Source organism: Rhinolophus hipposideros, assembly GCF_964194185.1.
Source record: "Rhinolophus hipposideros genome assembly, chromosome: 12".
In the NCBI taxonomy this organism is placed as follows: Eukaryota; Metazoa; Chordata; class Mammalia; order Chiroptera; family Rhinolophidae; genus Rhinolophus; species Rhinolophus hipposideros.
In genome coordinates this window covers 23,809,909-23,834,297 of record NC_138058.1, presented here as the reverse complement: position 1 = coordinate 23,834,297, position 24,389 = coordinate 23,809,909, and the positions used below count along the sequence as shown (strand labels likewise).

Genomic DNA, 24,389 nt, shown 5'->3' with positions numbered 1-24,389 from the left:
CCCTTGGGACACCTCAGTGCTCGCGTCCCGCAGAGACCACAATTCCCGGCATTCGCGGGGCGGGGGCGGAGTCGGCCTCCCGGAATAACCCGGGTCCCGGCGTGCACTTGTAGAGGACTTCAGGTACCAGCGTGCCACGCGTCCCTCGGTCCGCCAGCTCACGTCCATGCAGGGCGCCGCCTCTGTGTAGGGCGGGCGAGGAGGCAGCCGAGGCGGAGCTGATGGCTGCACTGAGGGCGGGGCGGGGTGCAGGCTGGAGACTCTGGGGATGGCGGGCTTTGGGGGGGGTTCGCTGGGGGAAGGGACCCCTATTGAACCCTGACCTCCGGGCCCTACTGATGTCAGGAACTCCTGATCCTCGGGCCCTAATGACTTATGGGACTTCCAGTCTCCGGGTCCGGTTGTCTGTAGGGGTCCCTGGACCACGGACATGCCTGACGTCCGGGACTTCGGATTCCCGAGCACGGCTGACTGCGGGGACCCCAAGTCCCCAGACCCGGGAGAACTCAGGGAACCCTGGAGCCCGTCCGCGCGCGTGGCTGGCGGTGGCACTGGGCGCTGGGGGAGCAGTGCTGCTGCTGTTGTGGGGCGGGGGTCGGGGTTCCCCGGCTGTCCTTGCCTCTGTCCTTGGCTCGCCACCCACCTCTCCCCGGAGCCAGTACAACTTCATCGCAGACGTGGTGGAGAAGACGGCACCTGCCGTGGTTTATATCGAGATCTTGGGCCGGTAACGGTGGGGTAGTTCTGGAGGCACCGAAGCCGCGGGCAAGAGGGCGGGCGAGCAGGAGGGGCACGGCCTCCTCACCGTGCCTTCCCCCATCCCAGGCACCCTTTCTCAGGCCGCGAAGTCCCTATCTCGAATGGCTCAGGATTCGTGGTGGCTGCTGACGGGCTCATCGTTACCAACGCTCATGTAGTAGCTGATCGGCGCCGAGTCCGTGTGAGGCTGCCTAGCGGCGACACGTATGAGGCCGTGGTCACAGCTGTGGATCCCGTGGCAGACATCGCCACGCTGAGGATTCAGACCAAGGTGGGGATGCGAGCAGGCCGGGTCTGGTTGGGGCTATGTTTGCTTGCATCGCCAGGTGACACGTCCCTTGTACCCATTCTCCCTTAGGACCCTCTCCCCACACTGCCCCTGGGACGCTCAGCTGATGTCCGGCAAGGGGAGTTTGTTGTTGCCATGGGAAGTCCGTTTGCACTGCAGAACACGATCACATCTGGCATTGTCAGCTCTGCTCAGCGTCCAGCGAGAGACCTAGGCCTCCCGCAAACCAACGTGGAATACATCCAGACTGATGCAGCTATTGACGTGCGTCCTGATAGGAGAGAACTGACAGTCTAGGTTGGGGGAGGGCGAGAGGCTCTGTGGTGCAGGCACCAAGTGTGATAGATGGTGGATGAGCCTATATCTCCAGGTTGAGCTACAAAAATGTGGCCGCTCATTCATGGGCTGGGAAAAGAATTTGGAGAAAATGTCTACATCCTGGTTATGCCCCCAAGCATAAGAATCCCTGGATATTTTCCATATTTTCTCCTTGTCCTGCAGTTTGGAAATTCTGGAGGTCCCCTGGTTAACCTGGTGAGTGGGTCATCCTTTCCAAGAATCCCTGCCCAGGTCAGTGTGGGACGGGGTGGGTTTTCCCTAATTCAATGATTGGTCAAGTTTCTGAACAGTCCCTTGTTGGCTACCTCCCAGAACCCAACCAGATCTCCTAAACTCCCCAACACTCCCTGCTACTCTTGTTCAGGTACCCCCATCTCCTACTATTTGTTTGGGCTAGGGAACAGTGGGCTCTGTCCCTGCAGGATGGGGAGGTGATTGGGGTGAATACCATGAAGGTCACAGCTGGAATCTCCTTTGCCATCCCTTCTGATCGCCTTCGAGAGTTTCTGCATCGTGGGGAAAAGAAGAGTGAGCCTGGCTTAAGTTGTGGGAGGGGCATTCATGGGGCCTTGCTGGAGAGGGGTGTATTGGGAGGAGAGGGAGGGGAGGGAAGAATGTAGCTCGGTGGGGCTCATTTGTCTCTTTATCATAGATTCCTGGTTTGGAATCAGTGGGTCCCAGCGCCGATACATTGGGGTGATGATGTTGACCCTGACTCCCAGGTATGAGCTTTAAGGATAGTGACACATAGGACCATCAGTGTACTCAGTCGTGTGCATTTGCCACTTCAGTTGAGCTTTGTTCTCAATTCTGTGTTTATCTGTGGTGAATTGCCTCACACTTGGAGCTACCCGAAGAGCTGTCCCCTCGTCATCTTGACTTTCTCATCACACTGCATTTTGCTCACCTGCCACCAGATTGATTTCATCCTATTACTGCTTTGATTTAAAACTTTCAATCTGTTAACCTGGTGTTTAGGGGCCATTTTCCATTTGTCTCCAATTCAATCTTCCAGACCTGGCTTCTTACATGAATGTATTCTGTTCCAGCCAACCTGATTTCCTACTCCCAGGTTTTTGTTTTTGTTTTATATATTTAAATATTTAAATATCAGACCCATCCTTCTAGGCTCAGCTTAAGTTCTACTTCCTCCTTAAAGCTTCTCTGAGGAGTTTAGAATGAGATTCGTGCTATTGATTTAACACTGTGTCATTTGGAATTAGGTAACTTTTGTATACACGTCCCACTTAATTACTAGAAGGCAGAATATGAATTGACTTTGTATCTGGAGTACTTAGTGCATACCCTGTCCATACAATTGTCAGTGTGTTGACGAGAGATTTGAGGTGAACCTAAGATGGAGAGGGCATGTTGGTGTGGGTAACAGGCTGGTCTGTGTCTTTCCAGCATCCTTGCTGAACTACAGCTGCGAGAACCAAGCTTTCCTGATGTTCAGCATGGCGTGCTCATCCATAAAGTCATCCTGGACTCCCCTGCACACCGGTGAGGGAGAGACTGCACTGTGAGGTGGGGGTGGGTGAGACATGCATGTACCCTTGAACTGGGCTATCTATTCCCTTCTTTCTCTCTGTCCACCTTTTGCCATAGGGCTGGTCTGCGGCCAGGCGATGTGATCTTGGCCATTGGGGAGCAGTTGGTACAAAATGCTGAAGATATTTATGAAGCTGTTCGAACCCAATCCCAGCTGGCAGTGCGGATCCGGCGGGGAGCGGAAACATTGACCTTATATGTGACCCCTGAAGTCACAGAATGAATGGATCAGCAAGAGTATGAGGCTGTTGCTCTGATTTCCACTTTGCTTTCTTGGCCTAGACTCTGAGGGCACCTGGACAGAGGATTAAATGAACCAGTGTGGGGGGCAGGTCCCTTCAACCACCAGCACCAATCCCTGGGCTCCGAAGAATCACAAAAACACTTTTTATATAAAATAAAATTATACCTAGCAACATGTTATAGTCAAAAATGAGGGGGCAGGCGCTGATCTTCTTCCCCACAAAAAGGCTAGAGGTAAAGCTGTATACTCCTGAACTGGGGAGATACTGCAGCTGACCATTCTGACCTCCCTCTTCAAGAGAACGAGCGGCTGCTTCTTTCGTTCTGGCCAGTTAATCAGGTGCTGCTCTTTGTGGCCTGCTCCGCTCAGCGCTGAGCCTGGGAGCCAGGATCCCCCATGCTTGGCCACAGATCCAGACAGCTGGCCTAGGAAGGAGGGTGGTAACTTCTGCCTGACAGCTCCACATCCATAGCGCACACCGGCCGGTGTGGCGGGCCTACTGACATCAGGGGTTCCTTGGTAAGCTCCTGAGGTAATGGCAGCCTCAGACCCCCGCCATTAGGGGCCAGTGGTGGTTTGCAGAGGTGGGTGGTAGCACCTTAGACGATCTGGTTGCTGGTCTGGCCAGGGTAGCGCTCAAACCTCTTGTTGGCCTCTTCACTGAAGGCATCATCTGCAAGGTGATTGGGCAGTTTGGGCAGGAGAACAGACGCATTGAGGGGAAGGGTGGGTGGAGGTGGAGAGGCTGGGAGCTCCAGAGGTGGGTGGGAATACACAGAAACAAGAAGAGAATGAGGCCTTTCCCTCCCATCCCCCAGTCTTCCGGCTGCTCTTCCCACCAAGTACCAAGGTGGCAGTTGTGCACCCAAATGCGGTGGCCGTCATATTTGCAGTTACATTTCATCGCGTTGTTGGTGTAGTCACTCTCTGCCACTTCAAAATTGGGGTTGATGACCACCTGAGTGGGAGAAAGGCAACATAAGCCAAAGGTGTCTTTAATAAATACTCCTCCCTCAACAGCTGGCAATCTCAAACCCCAGGCACCTGCAGAATGTAGTTTCCTGGCTTCACATCTGTGATGTCAATCCACTGACAGTCAATGTCATGCCGGTAGAGATCCCAGCAGCCCACGGTGATGCCCTGCTCGCCAAAGTTGGCACACTCGTACCTCTTGGAGACATCTGAAGGGATTTGGCACGTGTCAGTGTGAGGTAAAGCTGTGGGCTGGAGATACTGTAGTCCATTCTAGGCCCCAACTCACCCTCCTGGCACTCGGTGTCTTCCAGACAGAAACTAGCTTTGTGGCCCTCAGCCACCTTGGTGCCATTGGGGGTCAGGATATCATAGTGAGTGAAGATGTCCATACTGTGGTAATGCCTGTGGGGATAAGGGACAAGGGGACCCGTTTTCCTTCCTGCCCCCAGCAGGCTCACCCTGCCCCAGTGGACTTGCCCTTCTCCTTAATCCTCTCACCCATGACACTCGTGCCACACCCAGGAGTGGCGCCCAGCCTTGGGCCTGAAGTCAGCTCGGCCCAGGTTGTGAATCTGCGAGGAGAATCGGAGCAGACGCCGGTGGCCGTAAGGCCAGTTGGCCAAGTGGGCCGAGCGGGCCAGGCAGTTCTCTTCCGCAGCACAGTACAGCATGTGCAGGGGCCGGTCCTCGATGTAGGCGGTCTCCTGCACCAGTGCCGAGTGCAGCAGCAAGTCGGATGCGGCTGCGACCGGAGGGAAGGGCCGTGTTAGCAGTCACTGCTGGGGCGGGGGCAATGGGGCTGCTTCCAGCCTGCAGTGTGTGAGGCTGGTTTTCCACACGGGAGTGCCCCTCCACCAGATGACAGCCTCTCTCTGAAAGAGGTGGCCCCGCACGCCCCTTCCCTAGCTTGCTCTGCACTCACTCTCAGAACAGATGACTCCAGCCGTGAAGCGGGTTTCTGTCCTCTTGCAGGCGATGTGGGTGCCATGATGAGCACATTGGTCCAGGGACAACTCGGCCCCTGTGCAGCGTACTCCACTCATCACCACCTCTGTTACGTTCCCCGAGTCCCAGTACCAGGTCTCCTGGGGACATGTGTAGGGGATTCTGTGAGGCCCCACTATCCAGCCTCCTGGGCAAAAGGACTCATTTCCACATTGCTCTGCCCCGAACACCGGCTTGTCCGCCCCCCTTGCCACTCACCTGTAAGCCATGGTTGGCATAGCCTAGTCCAAGTTGCCTACAGGCCACCATGGCCTCCAGTGTCCCCCAGGCATCCCCACAGATGAGACCCCAGCGAAGGGATCCAGGTCCCCCCACTTGCACCTCGACTCGCCCCTCATATCGGCTGCGGCCCCCACTGAGTCGGATCTGTAGTGACAGAATGGAAGAGCTGGGAGAGCTTTTGGGGTGGGGTAGTGGGAGTCTCGCAGGCGTGTGGCTGCAGGGTGACTCAGAGGCACACAAAGGGCCAGCAGGGAGCTGCAGGAGGGCAGGGGCCTAGCGCAGTGGGCTAGGGGTCATCACACTGCAGAGTGTGACCAGGACTGGGCAGGATGCGAGACGCCTGAGCCACGGTGGAAAGCGTGACTGACCTTGGTCTCTAATCCAGTGTAGGGCAGGTTACATCGCACCGCGGCATCCTGGACGTGGGAACAGTCCTCAGCTGTGATGTTCTTGTGGGGGCACTGCCAGAGGGAGGGTTCCTGTCCGGAGCACCGAACTTCACTCAAATGGATGGCACCCATGCCTAGGGTCAGAGGTCAAAGATCATGAGGTTGTAATTGGCCCTTCCGGGGGTCTCCTTTTTCCCCAAGGATTGTGCGCCCCAGGAGTGTGCCCCTCCTCCTTCCCTGTCCCTTCCACCTTCGTCTCCCTCACCCTGGCCCATACGGGCGCCACGCAGAGCCTCTCGAGCTGTCCCGAAGCCCAGCTCCCGACACACCACGCTGGCTGCGTGTAGGTCCCACTTGCGGTCACAGACTGTGCCCCATGTGCCAGCCTTCAGGACTTCTACCCGGCCCTCTCCAGGGTGGGTCCCACCCTTTAGACGCATCCGGGCCTGTAGAGAAGAGAGACGCGTCCAGTGGCCGTGAATGGGAACACCAGTGCAGAGAGGGCTGAGCAGACCTGGAGATGAATGAGACTCTGGTGGGGAGGGGGCGTCTCAGGTCTGTGGCCCACCCCCTGGAAGGTTCCTCTCTGTCCTCAAAGGTCAGGGCTGTGCTTAGTCAGGGGTGAGCAGGCTAGGGGGGCTCTCCGCCTGGGGGGGAAGGTCACAATCAGTGTCTCACACACCTCCCCCTGAGGCTTCGACTGTTGTTGCTTCTTCTGGCCACTGGATGCTGCGTAGAGAGGCCCTGGCACACAGCTCACCACCGCAGGGTCCCCCCCAGGGCACCTGGTAGTGTCATTGGCACGATAGAACTCCAAGAAGCAGAGGGAGAGGTGGGCCTCCGTGCCCACGCACGCCACCCCATGCAGACCAAAGGAGTGTTGCTGCCGCTGGGCCAGCAGCCTGGGGGGACAGGAGTGGGGAGTAGTAGAGTAAAACAATGCTCCCGCCTCTTTGCCCACAACCCACCTCCCGCTCCATGCCCCCACCAACCCCCAACGTCTCACGACTGCTTTATCCCTCTTCTTCCCCTCTTCTCCGCTAGGTTGCCCTCCAGAGACAAAGGGGATGGTGAGTTTCCGGGCGGAAACAGGCTCGGTTACCCAGACAGAGGGTCCTTGGGGAACTGCTGCTGCAGAAGAACCCTATGGGCAGGTGACAAGTCTTGACTTGATTTGACAGAAACTGTGTTCCAAATGGTTTCAGGCTGCTAACCCTAACAGAGGCTGAAGCTGACGCTGCTGTGCGAAGAGAATGGGAAGCTACGATTGCCCAGTGGGAAGAGACAGGCAGGAGGGGCGGCTCAAACAGGAAGCCTGAATAGCCAGAGTGAGCAGCTCCTCCTATTGTGCTGATGCGGGAATGACTGAAGGAGTCAGGATGCAAAGGAGGGAGTGAGTCCTGGGTCTACATGGCTCCTCAGAGGCCATGTAGGCCAGAGGCTCTGCAGGCCAGAGCATGACGGGCAGTTATGGGAAACCAGATGGCAGACACACGAAAGACTGGCATATGCAGGGATGAAGATGTATAAATGCAAGACAGACAAAAGTTAGAGGCACCACAAGGCCAGAGAAGGAGAATGAATATGAACAACAGAATGGTAAAAACATTCCCAGGCCTGAGCCCCACTGTGAGTATTGAAGCAGGCAGTCCGTGCTTCTGCAATTTAAACATAGCAGAATGTTCTATAGCCACCCGAACAGGAAAATCGGAGTAAACCAGAGATGTGAAAACTTGGAAACACTGCAGGGAGATGCTTGAGAGAATGAAGAGACTTATTTATCGACACCAACGGAATGAGATTGCAGTGAGGGGTGTGACAAGAGAAATACATTCTTCCCAGAACAGCTGGTTTAAGCCCAGCAGGGAAGGGAACCAGCTGAGGCCTGGTATTGGTAGAGTGGACCTGGGAGGTTGGTTTGGCGGTGAATTATTACAGTCATGTGCCCCATCACTTGATGTCAGAGGAAGGAAGGAATACGACGACTGGAAGCCATTGGCCAGGAAGACACAGAGAGGAGGAAACATTTATAACCACAGCAGACAAAGGAAGCCTGGAGACTTGGCAGAATACCTTTGGAAGCTCAGGATAAGTGGATTCTGATGCTCAAAGAGATCAGGTACTCTCCCAAAGTCCTGTTTGGCTGAAAATAAAAGTCAAAGGGGGCCATCACAGGAAAAAGACATCTCTCTTCTGAACTCCCTCCTCCCCTCTCCCCACAACTAACAAAGTAGAAAGGGCAGTGTGCACTCTAATGTGGGGGTCTGGGAAGGCCAGAGTATGACCATGTTGGGCAGAGATGACCCTAAGCTAAAAGGCACTACAAGAACACCCCCAAATTCCAAGCTCCTTTGAAGCCACTAGAGGGAAGAGCTGGGGAATGAGGGGTACCAGGAGACCACTGGGTGATCCCAGAACATGCTGAAGAGAGGAGGGGCTAATAGAAAGGGATGAATTCTCTGCACCTCCACCACTGCTGAAGAAGTTATCAGGGAGACTAGGCATGTGCAAATGGCCTTTGGAAACCTCGTGAGATATAATCACCAGGATCGGAAGCTTTCCACTACCTTAGGTTATAAAGAAACCCAGGAGGAAAATTATGGAACAGGGAGCCTAATTGAGTCAGCTGGGCCAGAAAGGAAGGGGCTGTCAATCTGATTCCGCCGAACGTTATCTCCAAGCCAGTAGCACTTATTTTTAAAAATTAATCCAATAAGGGTAGGATGGGAACACTGATCACATAGAGAAACAACTTCTTGGAGAGGCAAGTGTGGCATCTGAAGGACAAAAGTGCCAAAGTATCTACTAGAATTCACGGGGGAAAGATAAATGAGCATGTGGAACAAGGATGAACTCATATAGAGATTTTCAAAAATCCTGTAATAAGCATAGTTCCCCGAGACCAACATAAGGGCTAGCCTTACTTTACGTTTCAGTGAATCATCTGGAAGGTGGCATGTAATAGCTGCTGCTGCTTCTCCACCTCTTGGTGGAAGCCTCTCTCGGCTCCCTTCCTGACCATAGCCCGACCCGGACTCACCATTAGGTGCTCCCTCTCCTCTCCACCCAGCCTGAACTTTATTTACCTCTTGATTGGCCCCCTGCCCACTCGGGGTTTGGGTTTGACTTTACGCTTGGTGATTGGTCTGAAAAAAGGAGAAAGAAGTCAGTGGAGGTAGTGGTTAGGTCCATGGCCCAGGAAAGGCAGAGCGTGGCTTTTCAGTTTCTGGGAAGGATCCTTTATGCAGAGTGTGTACAGAAGGGGGAAAGTGAAGGTGGCCCAGTTGCCACACACACTGACTGCAGCATACCACTGAACTGCATTTTAGGATCTCATGCTGCTCTCTGGATTCAGCAACAGTGATGATAAATCTAGTTATGTCAGTCCAGGTGGGTGAGGGGAGAGAAGATAAGAGGAAAGTTAAGGCAGTAGAGAGAATGGGAATGTGGGTGAATTAAGGGAGGTGAAGACTGGGGGGAGGGGAAGAAGCATGCACGTGGTGAAGGCTGGGTCCAAACTATCTGAGGGGAAGATAAGGATGAGGAGGCTCTTCCTCAGCCATTCCTACATCACTTCCTCCTTGTGCTTCCTCAGATCAAAACTTGCCCATTCCCATGCCTGCCCCCCAGCCCCGCCCTGCCATTTTCCAGTCATGTCCTTAATTCACCAGCTTGGGTTTGGGGATGGACATGGATAGGCTGCCTTCCATCCATCCACCTCCTGGGGCCACAGGGGCGAGCAGGAGGTCCCAGGGCTCTTGCCCCATTACCTTCCAAGGGGCTTGGGGCGTCGGGCTGAAGCTTTGGCTGCTCGCTTCCTCAACTTTCTGTGAGGATAAGATAATAGCAGAGTCAGGATCAGTCTTGAACCAAATGGGAAAGGCCGGTGCAGCTAGGACCAGGGGAAAGGTTTCTTTTTCAACAGTCAACGGGTTCCTGGTGGCAGGATGGTATAACATCAGATACTCCCAAGGCTCTACACTTCACAGCTGTTTGGCCTCATAAGCACATGACCAGGCGGGTGAGCAGCAGTGAAGGACGTGGGCTCAGGACTGATAGACGGGTTAGGCTAAGGCAGATGGGGGTAAGAACTCTTCGGTCGATATTAAGGCTGTCTGAACCTGAGGGGAGGGCTTGGGGGAGGGTAGAAGTAGAAGGATGTTAGGATTGTTAGGGTTGTCAGACCGACCAGGGAGGAGAGAGAACTGGTCTGGTCACGCCTAGGGAGGATAACTGTCTTTTTATTCTTGGATGCTCCCTGGCTTCTGGCATTTCCAGGTCTGAGGCCAGTGAACCAAGACCAAGGACCAAGGCTAGAAGATCCAAGGACGTTAACTTGGTTTGACTGCGGACTCTGAGGCTGGGCTGCTGAGGATGACAGCACCTTTCCTGCCCAAGTTAAATGCCATATGCTTTAGTCATTCACAGACTCAGCTCATCTCCCAAACTTACTTCCAGGGAAATAAGTTCTGAAACCTTATTTCTTTTTAATTGGCCTAAATATGTGACCTATTTTATTCTTCAAGAGTTTGCCTTACGTCTAATGTCTAGAAACTAGGTCTGTTTCTCCTCTCCTTCTTCCTTTGATTGCAAGACTTTAGTTCTGTCCCCTCATCGTCCTTCCAACTATGTATGGCTGAATGCAGGTCTTGTCGGTCTGTTTTTACAAGTTCATGGAATTCCCTGTTATCAGCCTAGTTATCCTTTCTTTGAACATGTCCTACTCTCTGTTTCTCCTGAGGAGTCTTATTTGGATGTAGTAGACAGCATGCAGATACATCAGATTTTAATATATAGATTCTAAATAGGGCTGAAGCTGTATGGTGTTCCCTGCCCTGGCTTCTTCCTGAGGATGGACTTAGTTGGTCTTTCTGCTAAAACATCCAATATGTCTGACATTCCTAGCCAAGAGTCCCATACGAATACTTTTATTTTTAATTTTTCCATAAGATAAAGGTAAAACTCTCCAACTTGGCATTAAAAGTGTTCCGCTTTCTGGCCTTACTTTATTCATTCAGCTCTTTCTTCTGCTATTGCTTAGTATAATAAACAATCTACTCTACCAACTTTCTTTCCAAATATATCCTGTTAATTATCATCTCTGTTGGGTCAACGATTTCCACATGCTAAATCCAGTTTGTTTCTCAGCCCTTATTTTTCCAGACCCATAAGCAGGCCACTCTCTCCTCCCTGAAGCACTTTACTGGCTTCCGGGCCACCACACTCAGCTGGTTTTCTTTCTACCCACCTCACTATTTGCATTTCACCTTATCTTCCTGACCTCATAATGTTTAAGCTCCCCATGATTCAGTCCTTGGACTTTTTTTTTCTTTTCGATTTCCACTCACTCCCTTGGTGTTTTAGGACTTTAAATACTTTTATTCAACTGAACTCTAGAAGCCTATACCCAATTGCCTACTCAGTTGAAAGTTAAGGCAGGAGAGAGAATGGGAATGTGGGTGAATTGTGGGAATGTGAATGTGGGTCACAATTTTAATGGCTTAAAGAACCTCAGATTTAACAGATCCAAAAACAAGTTCCTAATATACACCCCCCTCCCCCCACGTCCCTATACAAAACATGTTCCATCCACTGTCTTCCTTACCAAATGAGGCCAACTCCATCCTTAGCTTAGGCCAAAAACCTTGGAATGATCCTTAATTCCTCTCCTTCTCTCATACCACATTGAATCCATCAGCAAATTCTGTTGGCTCTACCCTCAACTATACACAGAATTTGATCATTTTTTGCTATGTTCACTGGTCACCATGACCTCTTACTTTCTTAACCTGACTTTGAAGAGACAATAACCTCCCACTAGTCTCCCCTGCCTTGCTGATTCTACTGTATCCCTTAGTCTTTTTTTTTTTTTTTTTTTTTAAGGAGGGCGCAGCTCACAGTGGCCCATGCAGGGATGGAACTGGCAATCTTGGTGTTATTAACACCATGCTCTAAAGAACTGAGCTAACTGGCCACCCCTGCCCCCCACAGTCTATTCTTAATAAAGCAGCCAAAAACAAAAAACAAAACCACAAAAAAAAACCCTTAAAAAATGTAAGTCAGATGTCATACTTCTGCTCAAAACCTCATCTCACACAGAGTAAAAGCGAGTCTCCCAAATGGCACTACTTGATCTGGCTCACTCTTTCCTCCTATATCACATTTATCATTTTCTTCCTTGTTCACTCAGCTCCAGCCCAAGTGGCCTCCGGGAGTGTGACAAGAATGCCTTCTCCACTCCCCTGCCACACACACACACACACACACACACACACACACACACACACACACACACCTTCCCAGGATCTTTTCATTTATCATCCCTCTTCCTGAAAATGCTGGTCTAGATTTCTGCATAGCCTGTGCCTTCACCTCCTTTAAGTTTTTTCTCAAATGAGCCTTTCTCAAAGAGGTCTTCGCTGACCCCTCTATTTAAAACTGCAATCCCACTACCACTTCCTAACCCATTCCCTGCTTTATTTTTAACAATTACACTGTTTGCCATCCTTACATTTTGTGATTTCACTTATTTTTTGATTCTTCCCTAGTCCATGAGATCAGGGATTTTTGTCTGTTTTGTTCACTGTTGAACCCCTAGTGTCTACAACAGTCCCTGGTACGTGGGAATGTAGGCACTAAATAAATAAAGAAAGAACAAATCTCTATACCTTTGTTCATGCTATCTTCACTCGAAATGCTTGCTATTTAAATCGTATTCATCTTTCAGAACCTGGTGTTTTGATTAGGAAACAGAAAAAACATACAAAGAGAAACAAATATAGCTCAAGATAGATAATAGCAGAGGAGTACAGCACATAGATGTTTTAAAATAGTTTGCATCTCTGGACCTGATAAAGTGTATTTCTTGGGGCTGAAAGAACTTTCAACTATGTCTCAGAGCCAAGACAAGGACAATTTGAGCAAGTATGGAAAAGACTGGAGGTTGGATAATATATTAACTTCCAAAATGAAGAAAAAGGATTCCTCAACCTCTAGATAAGTAACATTCTAGACTAAGTTATTAAACAGAAAGTTTTTGAACATCAAGGAAAAAATATGGTGATCCTTAGAAACCTAAACAGATTTCAGTAGAAATTAGCTCAGTCAAACCACCATGATTTCCTTTTTTGATAAGATTACTAAATCAGAAAGCTGGAAAATGGCTGTGAACATAGCATATCTGTATTTTAGTAAAGACTAACAAAATCAACCATGATTTCATTATAGATAAGATGGTGAAATGTTGGCTATATCATTGTAGTGTTCAGTTTGTTTCCAATTGGTTGAAAAAATATTTCACAACTAATGGTTAAAAGATTGATATAAATCTGGAGGAAAGTTTCATAAGAAGAGTGAGGCTTTGGTTTTAAACATTTCAATGTTTTTAGCAGTCACTCTGATCCCAGAAGGCGTAGCTATCATGTTTATCTGCCAGAAAAGTCTGGGAGGGATGAGAAATGGAAAATTATGTGAAGATTAAATCTCATGGGATCATCATGGCTTTTAAAATGTTTTTTAAACGATGTAGCAAACTAATAGGGTAAATTCAACATAGATTTAGGTTCTAACAGGCTGCTCTTTCAGGATCACGGATAAAAGAAGACCTGACTGTTTTCGGTGATTACAAGTTCAATATGAGCCGTGGGATGCCGCCTCAACAGAAAGGTAGTGCAAAATCTAGGCATGCTTGAATCAAAGTTGAGCACTTCTACTGTACCCTGCTCTGATCAGACCATTTTCGAAGTAGTGTGCCCAGTGGAAGGTCACCTAGATGTCAAGTCTTTCTGCAAAACTGACCTAAGGAAGAGCTGAAGAAAATAAGCATTTTTAGCCTGCAAAAGTAGATTATAGAGAGACTGTAAAGGTTTCCAAATTTCTCAAAATGCCAAATTAGATTCTCCAGAGAAGCCAGATGCTGTAAGCACAGAGTCGGTCACCAGTGTGATTCGTACTCTAGAAGCTGGCGCATACACCAGGGATCCCGAGCAGGTGGAGGGCCAGGCGCCTCTGCCTGAAGGATATTCTAGAAAACACGCCGAGGAGCCCTGACGGCTCACGCGATCACAGACGAGCCTCGTGGGCGGCTGTCAGGAATTGGCCGTCCTGTGGGGAGGCGCCGCCTGGCGTGTGACTTCGGGCGTGTCACCGTCCTCCAGCCCTGGGCACCCAGCCCTGAGCAGGACACACCATGCGCCGCCTCGGCAGGGCGCGTCCTCGCCCTCTTTGATCTTGGACCCGGGCTCCGGGCCGCACCGGCGCGGTGACCAAAACCGCCTACGGAACCGCTGCCGCTGGGCGTGGCCTCGCGACCCGGCGCGCCCGGGGCTGGGGACACGGCGCCACTCGCCCCGCCCCGGCTCCGGACACTAGAGAACAGGAGCCTCACTGGTCCCCTTGCAGACCCGCCTGGGGGAGCCCTTCATGGTCCCACAACATTTCTCGCCTCTCCAGCCTCGCACAGCCTCCCGGTTGTCCCACTATCCCAGAGCCCTGAGGACCCCGGGCGCCCGGACCCTCTCAGAGGTCTCTCAACGCCATTTTTTAAGGAGCACCTCTCCACCCCAGTTCGTTCCATCAGCGCCCATGTCCCTTCACCTGTAGAAAGCCGCGTTGACCCTCTTTTCGCTGGGGAAGCCCAGCATCCCACAGACCACGTGGCTGTTATGGGAGCTCCAGCCTTTGTCACACACTTTCCACCAGCCATCGAGAAGCCTGACTTCGACCAGTCCCTCAGTCACTGGCAGGGGTCGCCTGCCCCGCCCAACCGCTGGTTGAAGTCGCACTTCCTCCACTTGCAGGTGATGCTCTACCTGGGGATGGGGCCACAAGCAGAAGGATTCCCAGTAGCACCATTTACACGTCCAGGCACCCTTAGGGAACTATGAGTGTGCTTGCCGCAAACGCAATGGCCAGAGGGGGCTGGAGCAGGCGGAGAGAGATGCAATGACTCCCACAGTGGTGTACTGACTGGGGTGTGTGGGGGTATGACTCTCCTGCAACCACAAGAGTGGAAGGACGTGCTGTGCCCTGAGAAATGATTAGGGGCGCTGAGGAAGGAGCGCCTAACCATCTGAAGCAGGAAGGAGCACCTCACAGGGGAAGTGGCATTGAAGGAAGGAAGGGGGCAAGTAAGAAGGGAGATATTCCGGGAGAGCGCAGGACATCCTGGAGACCAGGGATGAAGTTGGAGAGGTTCCTGCGAGGTTTACCAACTTGAATGTTCATGCTAACACAAACCTGGACTTTACAGCATCTAGGGGCTCTATCATTTGCCCCGCCCCTCAGCCCGACCCCCCAGCCTACTACCAACCCAAATTATCCCATGGGGCATATGGAATCCCCTACCGTCTAGTATCTCCTCTAAGCACATACAATACCCCACAGCCCTCTCTGTGTGGCCATCCTGGGTGGTGTGAGTGTGAGCATGAGTGTGTGTGTGTGAGTGCTGCAGACCTCAATGACGTTGGAGTCGGAGAAGCCAGGAAGGCGCTGGTCCTTGCAGATGACCCCGGCATCCTCATCATGGGTACAGTCACTGTTCCCCCAGCCCCGGGACGTACAGTCTGTAACACTCTGCTCAGTCCCACTGCAGCTCAGGTTGTCCAGCCAGATGCGGCCTGTGGAAGGGGAGATGAGGGGACAGAGAGGCGTGGGGAGGTAGGAGGAGGGGAGTGAAAGGATGTCGGGGTGAGTGAGCATGGAGGCCTCACACTAGGCCATGATGATCTCATTTTTCTGGTAAGATAATGGGTGGGAAGGGACAGCAGACCCTGGAGAGAACAGGAATGGAGATAGGATTGATGGAGGGTTGGCGGTGATCTGGGGATACTCAGGAATTTGGTAAGGTGAATAAAAAAAGCAAGAGTCAACATTGAAATCCTGCTCAGTTCTTAACCATTCAATGATAGCTACAATTAATCAAGTACCTATTGTGTGTTAGCACTCTGTCATGGTGTATACTGTACATAGGTGATCATTCTCAGAACAGAGCTGCAGAAGATATTATTATCACTTTATATAAAGAAGTGGGGGTTCAGAGAAGTTAAGTAACTTGCCTAAGACCACACAGCCAGTACAATGGGGGCTTAGGGGTTTGAGTCATCTGTGAGACTTGGAAATCTAAGATCTTTCACCTCAGCCTCATGTTCCCATGTGCTCACCCTGTGTGTGCTTCCACATTCCCCCTTGTTCTCTCTGCTTGGATCATACCGAAATGAGTATCACTGACTTCCTCTCAGATTTGGGTAGACCCAATTCAAAGGTTGTCTGTCTCAGCCATTGTGCAGGGACCCTGATGCATACATATCCTGACAGGCCTTCCCAGCTTCTGCTAGGACACTTACCTCCTGCTCCACCAGGCCGATGGAACCATTACAAATTCCTTGTGACTCTATGATTTTGCCTCACCAGGTCTGATTCAATCCTTTGATGTCATCCAGAAAAATCCCTCAGTCACATGACTGTCCTCATATTTGAAGACAACCATTATGTGATTGCTATCCAAAGCTTTTTCTTTTCATTTCAAACATCGCTGGTTTCTTCAACTATTTCTCCTTGAAACTAGGCTTCAGACCTTTCACATGTGGGTAGCTCTCCTCTGAGAGTTTCCATTTTCTACTGTCTCTCTTAAAATGTAGCATCTACAAGTGACACTTTATTCCAGAAATGGTCTAGCCAGTGGGAATTGGGGTATCACCTGCAGACTGCAGCAGCCTCTGTCCATCAATGCCATTGTGGGCTCAGACAGTGCAAACACCCCCAGGCTTCAGCTGGAATTGCTCCGAAGCTTCTACTGCACACATTCATACTTGCCCTAGTCAGTTCCAGCTTGTTGGTTTCAGCTCTGGCCCATAATCTGACTTTGTCAGCTGTAGTACCTGTGATTCTTTCTAGCTTTGGGACATCCATACCTCATTTACTTGCTGTCAACTTCCCATGGAAACAGCTGTACTTGAACCGTATAGGGCTGACTATATCAGAGCTGTCCTTGTACGTGGCTTTGTACAGTCATATTTTGGCAGCAAAAATGAACTTAGATATTATCTAGTCTTTTTGCACATGGGGCATCTGAGGCTCAGAGAAGGCACTGACCAGCCTAAGGTCACACAGTTCTGAGAAATAACTATGTTGGCTGGTTTTTCACCAGTGGGTTTACTTGACACTGGCTATTTTTGGTGTCCTATGTCCCTGTGCCATCCTGATGTTCTCTCTCCCTGCACTTAGGTCACACTTACACAATACCTAGGCCATGTCTGGAGCATTGCTCACCTGTTCCAGGGCCATATTTGGCGCTGTGGGTCCAGCCTGTGGCCTCTGTGAAGCCCAGCTCCCGGCAGAGGACATGGGCAGCCTGCAGCGTGAAGTCATCATCACAGATGGTGCCCCATTCACCAGCTCGCTGTATCTCCACACGGCCCTCAAAGGGTTTCCTGGGGAAGCCAACCAGCCGGAACCGCAGCCCCTGGCTCCTGGCCCTCTTCTCAGGGGCCGTAGATGGGGATGGAGATCCCAAACATGAGCTGCACAGCAGGCACAGCAGCAGCCCCCATGGGCTCCACTGCCAGACACTGACAGGTTGCATTGCAGGAAAAGCCTGCGTGCCCCAGAGAGAGAGTGTGTGTGAGAGAAACTGAGATTGAGCCAAACTCAGGTCCCAGAGAGAGGTCATGAGAGGAAAAGAAACAGAGTAAGACCAGAGACAGAGAGAAAGAGAGGGACCCAGAGACTAAGAGACTGAGAGGAAACACACACTAAATAGGGGCTGAAATTAATGAGAAGCAGATTGAGACTCAGATTGGAGAAGGGGATAGAGAAGGAGAGGGAGAGAGAAAGAGGAGAGGGAGAGGGAGAGGGCAAAGGAGCCGATGGAAGAGAAAGAGGGAGGGAAGGAGGGAGGTGGAGAAAGAGGGAGCGACCGAGGGAGGGAGGGGGAAAGAGAGAGAGAGACTCGCCCTCTCTTTCGTAGAAATACTCTCACTATAAGTTATGTGTCACAATGACCTTCCCTAGTTCTGACATCCTCACCTCCATTACCCCCACTCTCCAATCCATGTGACCCAGAGATCAAAAGACAGTGATTAGAGACCAAGAGTCAGAAAAAGGTTGAGATAAAGGGATAGAGATTGAGCAAGAGACACACAAAGAAGACCCAGACAGACAGGATGTGAGAGGAAGGGAATGAAAGGGGGCCAAACACAGAGACAGCAAAGAGAAAGAGAATACTGAAGATGGACAGAAGGTTATCGGGAGAGAGCCAGACACACTGAGTTGGGGAGCGACCCAGAAAGGCAGGCAACAGGTGAGGAGGAGAGGGACCGAGAGCCAAGAAGCAGAGGCAGGAGGGATCCAGATGACCCCATTCAGCCAGTAAGAGGGACAGACAACTACTGATTGTGGTGAGGGGCAGGCAAGGGGATCTTGGAGACCCTTGGATCTAGGGTCCCCTGAATGGGAGCCAAGCCCAGAGTCCTATCCGGACAGATTCTGAGGCAGAGACCAGAATGCATGGAAAGCCAGCTGTACACCGGACCCAGCACACAGGCCCTCACATGGGTCAAGGGGCCCAGGAGGACCAGGCCTCAAGCTGGGTAGGGAGGATGGGGTGGGATTGCCAAAGCCTCCTGCCAACATCACCACCACTGTCACCGGGCAACCAGAGGCCAGGGCACCCTCAGCTCCTCAGCCAAGGCCTGCCCTCTGTCTGAGGCTGAGAACAGACCCTCTACAGCGAGCCCCTGCAAACATGCTTCGCCTGACTCAGACAAACAACCCAACAGGACAGCTTTGTTCTGGGGACATTTTGGTTTGGGGGCCCAGGGGTAGGGCTTCACGGAGGAGTCCCCAGCCTTAGGGCCCTCCCTGCCGCCCTATTTGGAAAACCCTACAGGGGCCCCCTCCCCCCAAGTATCTGTGTCCTCTCTCCACTCTCCTTGTCTCACTCTTCTTTGACAATAATAAGACGCTCAGCTGGTTGACTTCCCCTCACTCCATCCCACATCACCCATTTGCCCTGGTCCCTCCACCATCCTCTCTATCCGAAACTCCCTTTCCTCCCGCCGGCAGCTTGAGTCCCCTACCTTTGGCTGAGCCGGGGGCCCTTGGGGCTGGAAGAAGATTCCTGGTTCTGGAGATCAGTTCTGGGACTTCCAAAAAAAAAAAAAAAAAAAAAAAGAAAGCTCGGCCAGGGAAGACTGGACACCCCCCCTCCCTTTCGTCCCTCCCTCCCACGTCCCCTTGAGTCCTCCCACATTCCGCCTTCTCCCTGGATTCCTCCCAGGCCAGTTCCCTCCTCTTGGACCTCCCCTCCCTGGTGGAGCAAGCTGGCAGCAGTCGTTCCATCTCCCCCCACTCTCGTGTCCCCGCCCCCTGCACCTCCTGGCCGGCTCAATGAAGCTTTCTTTTCCCGCGGGTTGGAGGACAGGCAGCTGCTGTCAGGGAGCTGGACATGCAAGAGGCCACCGGGCCGCACATCGGCCCGGGAGGCGGCCCCTGTGGCGGCGGGAGGCGGCCCCTGTGGCGGCGGGAGGCCGCGGCTCAGCTCGGGACTACGGGAACCCTTCCAGCCCTCAGCCCCCAGCCCTTCCCCCAAAGTCCCAGGCACCACCGAGAGTAAACAGCCGGGCTGGGGGCGGGTCCGCTCGGAGGGCGGGAACGGAGGCCCTGAGGGCCCATGTGGCCCCTGTGGGTGCCCGTCGGCATTTTCGAAGTGATGTCACGGCCTTCACTTTGATGTCACGTTGAGCATATGACTTGTACGAAGCTCCCAAGCCCAGGCGCCAGGAGCCCTCTGGCCAAAACCGAGAGGTTTCTTTTGGTGAAGACACTTGTGCACGTCCCAGGGCTGTGGGTAGGGGCCTGGAGGGGGTGCACCCCCCAGCTAATCTGGGGACCCCCTCTCCCTCCTCCTTGTTTCTCTCCTTCCCTCGTTAAGGTCCGCAGGGTCGGGGCAAGGGGCGGGAACGCCTGGGTTGGACACGGCCCCGCCCCGCCCCCCGCCCGCCCCCGCCCCGCCCCGCCCCGCCCCGTCCTCCGTCCTCAGGGCCAGGAAGCGCGGAAAGAACCGCCGGGGGCCATGGACGGGTCTGTGATGGAAGGGCCGCTCTTTTTGCAGAGTCAGCGTTTCGGTACCAAGGTAGTCGGGGGCAGGGGTACCGAACCCCATCAGAACTTAGGGGTGGGCGACAGAGCCCAGTGAGAGGGAGTAGGTGGGTTGCGGGTAGGAGCGCGGCGCCAGGAGCCGAGAGCCCTGAGACGCTCCCGCGAAGCGTCCGCCCGCCTTGGGGTACGCCCTCACTGGTCTTGGGGACACCCAGCGGCATACTTTTCGGGAAACTTCGTCCCGGTCAGGAAGCCTCAGACCCGAAAGCGGCCAGCGCTGGTCCCTCCTTTCCCGTCGGGGCCCGGCCGCGGGTTGTCGCCCGCTTCTTGCCGAGCGTCTCCCGCTCTCTCTCCGCAGAGGTGGAGGAAGACCTGGGCCGTGCTCTACCCCGCCAGCCCCCACGGCGTAGCGCGCCTCGAGTTCTTTGACCACAAAGGGTCGAGCTCTGGAGCGGGCCGAGGGGGCTCGCGCCGCCTGGACTGCAAGGTGATCCGTTTGGCCGAGTGTGTGAGCGTGGCGCCGGTGGCCGTGGAGAGTCCCCCTGAGCCTGGCGCCATCGCCTTCCGCCTGGACACTGCACAGCGCTCCCACCTGCTGGCGGCCGACGCGCCGTCCAGCGCCGCCTGGGTGCAAACGCTGTGCCTCAACGCCTTTCCGGTGAGGGGGGCCGGGGCTGCCCACGAGGGGCTGGGGAGAGCCGCACTGGGCCCCAGAGGCGATGCGGGTGGGGTAGTTACAGAGGCAGAGGAACTGGGCTGGCTCAGGCCCTGGGGACGGCGTTGAGGGAATCATAGGGTCCTCAATACTCTCGTTCTCTTTATCCCAGAAAGGCAGCCGGCCTCTGGCGCCTGCCGAGAACCCACCCAAGCTTTCTGCCCTGGAGATGCTGGAGAACTCGCTGTATAGCCCCACCTGGGAAGGTAGCCGCCTGAGAAGCTGGGCAGGGATGGGGTGGCGGAAAGGAAGGGTGCCCTAGGAAGGGGCTGATTAGGAGGTCCAGAGACCCATGAGCAGGTAGGAAGTTCCTGAGAGCTGGTTTCCTAGTGAGTGCTGGGAGAACCACGCCCCCACCTCCTCAGGTGTCAGTCTAATTGTGTATTCCTTCCAGGATCCCAGTTCTGGGTAACTGTGCAGAGGACTGAAGCGGCGGAACGCTGTGGCCTGCATGGCTCCTATGTGCTGAGAGTGGAGACTGAGAGGCTGGCTCTCCTGACAGTTGGAGCTCAGAGTCAGATACTGGAGCCACTCCTCTCCTGGCCCTATACTCTGTTGCGTCGCTATGGAAGGGATAAGGTGCTGGGTTGGGGGTGTGTGTAGGATGGGGGTGCTGTCAGGGAGGATTGGCTTCCTGGGGCTGGGGCTGTGGATGGGGTGGGGGCAGGGCAGGAAGGTGGAAGCTCTGCCCTCTGGATAACCCTTCTTGCCTAGCCTATGAGCCTACCTCCTCCCCATCTAGTCTCGTCTTTGTAGACCCCCTAACTAGTTAAGCCCTGTGACTTACCTCCCCTGATAGCTTCTGATAATGTGTTTCCCCCCATACTCTCTTCAGGTTATGTTCTCCTTTGAGGCTGGCCGCCGCTGCCCCTCTGGCCCTGGAACCTTCACCTTCCAGACGGCACAAGGAAATGACATATTTCAGGCAGTTGAGACTGCTATCCAGCTGCAGAAGACCCAGGGCAAGGCTGGTCAGGGGCAGAATGTTCTCAGAGCTGATTCCCAAGAAGAAGTGGCAGAGGGGAAGCTGGCTTCCCTCCCTGGCACCGAGGAGCTCCCCGACAGCCTTCCAGCCCTGTATGCTGAACCCTTAGACTCCCTGCGCATTCCTCCAGGTCCTTCCCAGGATTCCCTATATTCAGACCCCCTGGACAGCACCCCTGCTCAGGCAGGGGAGGGGGCACAGTTAAAGAAAACTATCTATTGGGACTTGTATGAGCATGTGCAGCAGCAGTTACTGAAGACCAAGCTGAGAGACCCCAAAGAGGACCCCATCTACGATGAACCTGAGGGCCGGGCCCCAGCCGCTCTCCGGGGTCTTTACGATCTGCCTCAGGAGCCCAAGGATGCATGGTGGTGCCAGGCGCGGGTGAAGGAGGAGGGCTACGAGCTCCCCTACAACCCTGCCACTGACGACTATGCCGTGCCACCCCCTCGGAGCTCGAAGCCCCTCCCAGCTCCCAAGCCCCAGGGCCTGGCCTTCCCTGAATCTGGTGCTGCAACTGGCAATGGCAGCAGAGGCCACAGCTTACCAGACACTGCCCTGTACAGCCAAGTCCAGAAGAACAGGGCCTCAGGGAGCTGGGACTGTGGGCTCCCTAGAACAGGGGCCGACAGGACTGGGGTCAAATCAGAAGGCTCCACATGAGAAGTAGGGCAAGGCTGGGGTCGCTGATGGGAGGACCATGGGGATCAAAGAAACCTGTTAGAACCAGCGGAAACCAGAGGGCTGGAGGGCCTGTGTGAGAGTAGGGGGACAGACGGATCAGGGAAGTCAAGGGAAAGATGAATCCCCAGAAGCTCTGGAAGTGGGACAGATGGCAGGGGCTCAGCTTCCCTAACTCATTCCCCCAAAAGGAACGGACAGCTGCTGGACCAGGTCTATGGAAAGTGCTTGGTCAGAGTAGGAACAGTTGGAGGGGCCAGCTTGGAGGCTGTAGGGAGATGCTGGACTGTGCCTGGATCCTTTTCCCTGCATTGTTCTTTGCCAGAGATTTATTTTTAAAAAGTTTTATTCTCATTAAAGTCAGTTTGGGTTTAAGAGGTCTATGTGTGTGAATAGTCACAGGGGACACAGAGGCAGGGTGTGCTAGGTGGATATGGAAGGGATCAGGAGGAGAACCAGGAATGTGTTGGGGGCCATGGAAGGAGGAAAGGGCCCCAGGGAGGGGAGCTGAGCAAAGCGGCTGTTCAGAGCATGGGTGGTCCATCTGTTTCACCTGGGCTTGACCCTATCTCTGTGACCCCAGGGGAGTTGTTTAACATCTACACCTTCACTTCCCCTGCTGCCCCTTTGTAAACTGGGAAAACTTAATAACCGGCTCTACCTCTCAGGTGTTTTTATGAAAGGAGTTAAATTTCTCAGGTACTAAGTGCAATTTGAAGCACAGAGTAAACATTCTATAAATGGTAGTTGTTACTCTGTAGGCTTCCGAGGAGGCTTTGCTGGCTGATGGGAAGGTAGGCAGGTGTGAGGAGAGTGGAATAGGAAGGGAATAAGTTTTTCACGTCATCCTCTCCTGTTCTCAGCCATATGACACCCCCAACCCCCATTTGCATGCAGGCACCAACCACTTTTCTGTTTGGAGTCTGAAGGGAACTACAGTGTGGTGGGTGTAGTGGGAGGGGCATGGATTTGGAATCAGGCTTGGATTTCAATCCTACTTGCTTTTCATCAGCTCTGAAAACCGCATCCTTGTCTCCTGAGCCCCAATTTCCTGAAGATCAGCCAACCTCATTCACCTGCTTAGGCAGAGCTATAAGGACAAATTCGGACCAGGAATGATCCTAACAATGGGGTTAGCTCATTGGGTGTTTAATCTTCATCTGTGTTCACAGTATCAAGTGACTCAAAAGAAAAAACAAGTCCTTGCCTGGAGGAGGGGGAGGTCAGGTATGTCTCTTCCAGGCTGAGGAGTGGGGGGTGGCAGCACTGAGGACAGAGGAGGGGAAGCTCTGCTTCTGTCACTCAGAGCTCACTGAGGCTCAGGTGGACAGAAGGCAAGCGTGACCACAACGCCATCGTGTGAGCCTTAGCGTGGATGTGCTTGAGCAGGGCAGTCAGGCTCTGGCGCTGGTGGCTTAAGGCCCTGAGGGGTCTTCCTCCTGCTCATCTTCCTCCTCTTCTTTGGAAAACTGGAAGAGTGCTTCTGAGGAGGCTTTGCTGGCTGCTGGCACCTTGGGGGCTCTGCCCGGGGCTGTAGTCATAGGGAGGGGGGCCACTGTGGCTCGAACTCGGTTTGCCTGCAACTGCCCAGCCTGAAAAGAGTAAGCAGAGCCGTCTCTGAAGACTAGACAGAGTTCCTGTTCTATCCCGTTCCCTGCTGGGTCTCCTGTCCTAATTCCTTCACTTGCCCTATCCCTGGAGTGACAGCCTCAAGGCTCAGGGTAGTGAAGTCTCGGGCTCCAGCCTCCACAGCGCCCATGCCTTGGGGGATGTCGTCCCTGTCAGCTTGCCCACCAGCTAGCTTATGGTGGGTTCTGCTCCCACTAGGTTGACTGAGGTCTGGGAACATCTTTCCCTTGTAACTTCAGCTACGGCAAAGCAGGAGTTCTCCTAAAGGCTCTGTTACTGAAAAACTAGAAAAAATTAATAAGGGTAAAAGGAAGCCCAAATATAAATTATGGATTTCACAACAATGACTCTCCACCTTCAATTACTCTTCTCCCTTTCATCCGTGTCACTAGAGTCCTCCCTCTAAGTTACTAACCTTGATCAACCTCCCCCTTTGCCCACCTGTAAAATGATCGTCACACTTACCTTGCCTAGATGCTGTGAGGATTAAATGAGACAAATTATTTGTG

The 24,389-nt window shown here is 53.1% G+C and overlaps 3 protein-coding genes across 8 annotated transcripts; 2 read left to right on the top strand and 1 right to left on the bottom strand.

Moving 5' to 3' along the window:
• The first annotated feature begins 114 nt into the window (after window positions 1–114).
• HTRA2 (HtrA serine peptidase 2) lies at window positions 115–3,366 on the top strand. Of its 3 annotated transcripts, none has more exons than XM_081067892.1 (8): window positions 115–727; window positions 826–1,030; window positions 1,118–1,312; window positions 1,550–1,582; window positions 1,810–1,915; window positions 2,040–2,109; window positions 2,795–2,890; window positions 2,996–3,366. In XM_081067892.1, the coding sequence occupies exons 1-8, from the start codon at window positions 222–224 to the stop codon at window positions 3,159–3,161; spliced, it is 1,377 nt and encodes a 458-aa protein (XP_080924018.1). In that variant the 5' UTR covers window positions 115–221; the 3' UTR covers window positions 3,162–3,366. The 3 variants fall into 3 exon arrangements, with proteins under 3 accessions (XP_080924018.1, XP_080924017.1, XP_080924016.1); XM_081067890.1 differs by having other exon boundaries at window positions 119–727; window positions 1,550–1,618; XM_081067891.1 differs by lacking the exon at window positions 1,550–1,582 and having other exon boundaries at window positions 118–727.
• Window positions 3,194–20,449, bottom strand: LOXL3 (lysyl oxidase like 3). 4 transcript variants are annotated; one of them, XM_081067881.1, is made up of 17 exons: window positions 19,145–19,697; window positions 18,850–18,915; window positions 17,042–17,366; window positions 15,227–15,390; window positions 14,369–14,583; window positions 9,544–9,636; window positions 8,860–8,919; window positions 6,456–6,675; window positions 6,039–6,219; window positions 5,753–5,907; window positions 5,361–5,528; window positions 5,080–5,242; window positions 4,656–4,899; window positions 4,444–4,559; window positions 4,227–4,363; window positions 4,029–4,140; window positions 3,304–3,855 (listed from the first exon to the last, which is right to left on the bottom strand). In XM_081067881.1, exons 3-17 carry the CDS (start codon window positions 17,352–17,354, stop codon window positions 3,782–3,784), a joined length of 2,415 nt encoding a protein of 804 aa, XP_080924007.1. In that variant the 5' UTR covers window positions 17,355–17,366; window positions 18,850–18,915; window positions 19,145–19,697; the 3' UTR covers window positions 3,304–3,781. The 4 variants fall into 4 exon arrangements, with proteins under 4 accessions (XP_080924005.1, XP_080924007.1, XP_080924006.1 ...); XM_081067879.1 differs by lacking the exons at window positions 8,860–8,919; window positions 9,544–9,636 and having other exon boundaries at window positions 3,194–3,855; XM_081067880.1 differs by lacking the exons at window positions 8,860–8,919; window positions 9,544–9,636; window positions 19,145–19,697 and adding an exon at window positions 20,094–20,449.
• On the top strand, window positions 19,507–24,387 carry DOK1 (docking protein 1). Its single transcript, XM_081067882.1, has 5 exons — window positions 19,507–19,904; window positions 20,229–20,528; window positions 20,698–20,791; window positions 20,980–21,164; window positions 21,421–24,387. The coding sequence occupies exons 1-5, from the start codon at window positions 19,518–19,520 to the stop codon at window positions 22,231–22,233; spliced, it is 1,779 nt and encodes a 592-aa protein (XP_080924008.1). The 5' UTR covers window positions 19,507–19,517; the 3' UTR covers window positions 22,234–24,387.
• The last annotated feature ends 2 nt before the right edge of the window (window positions 24,388–24,389 follow it).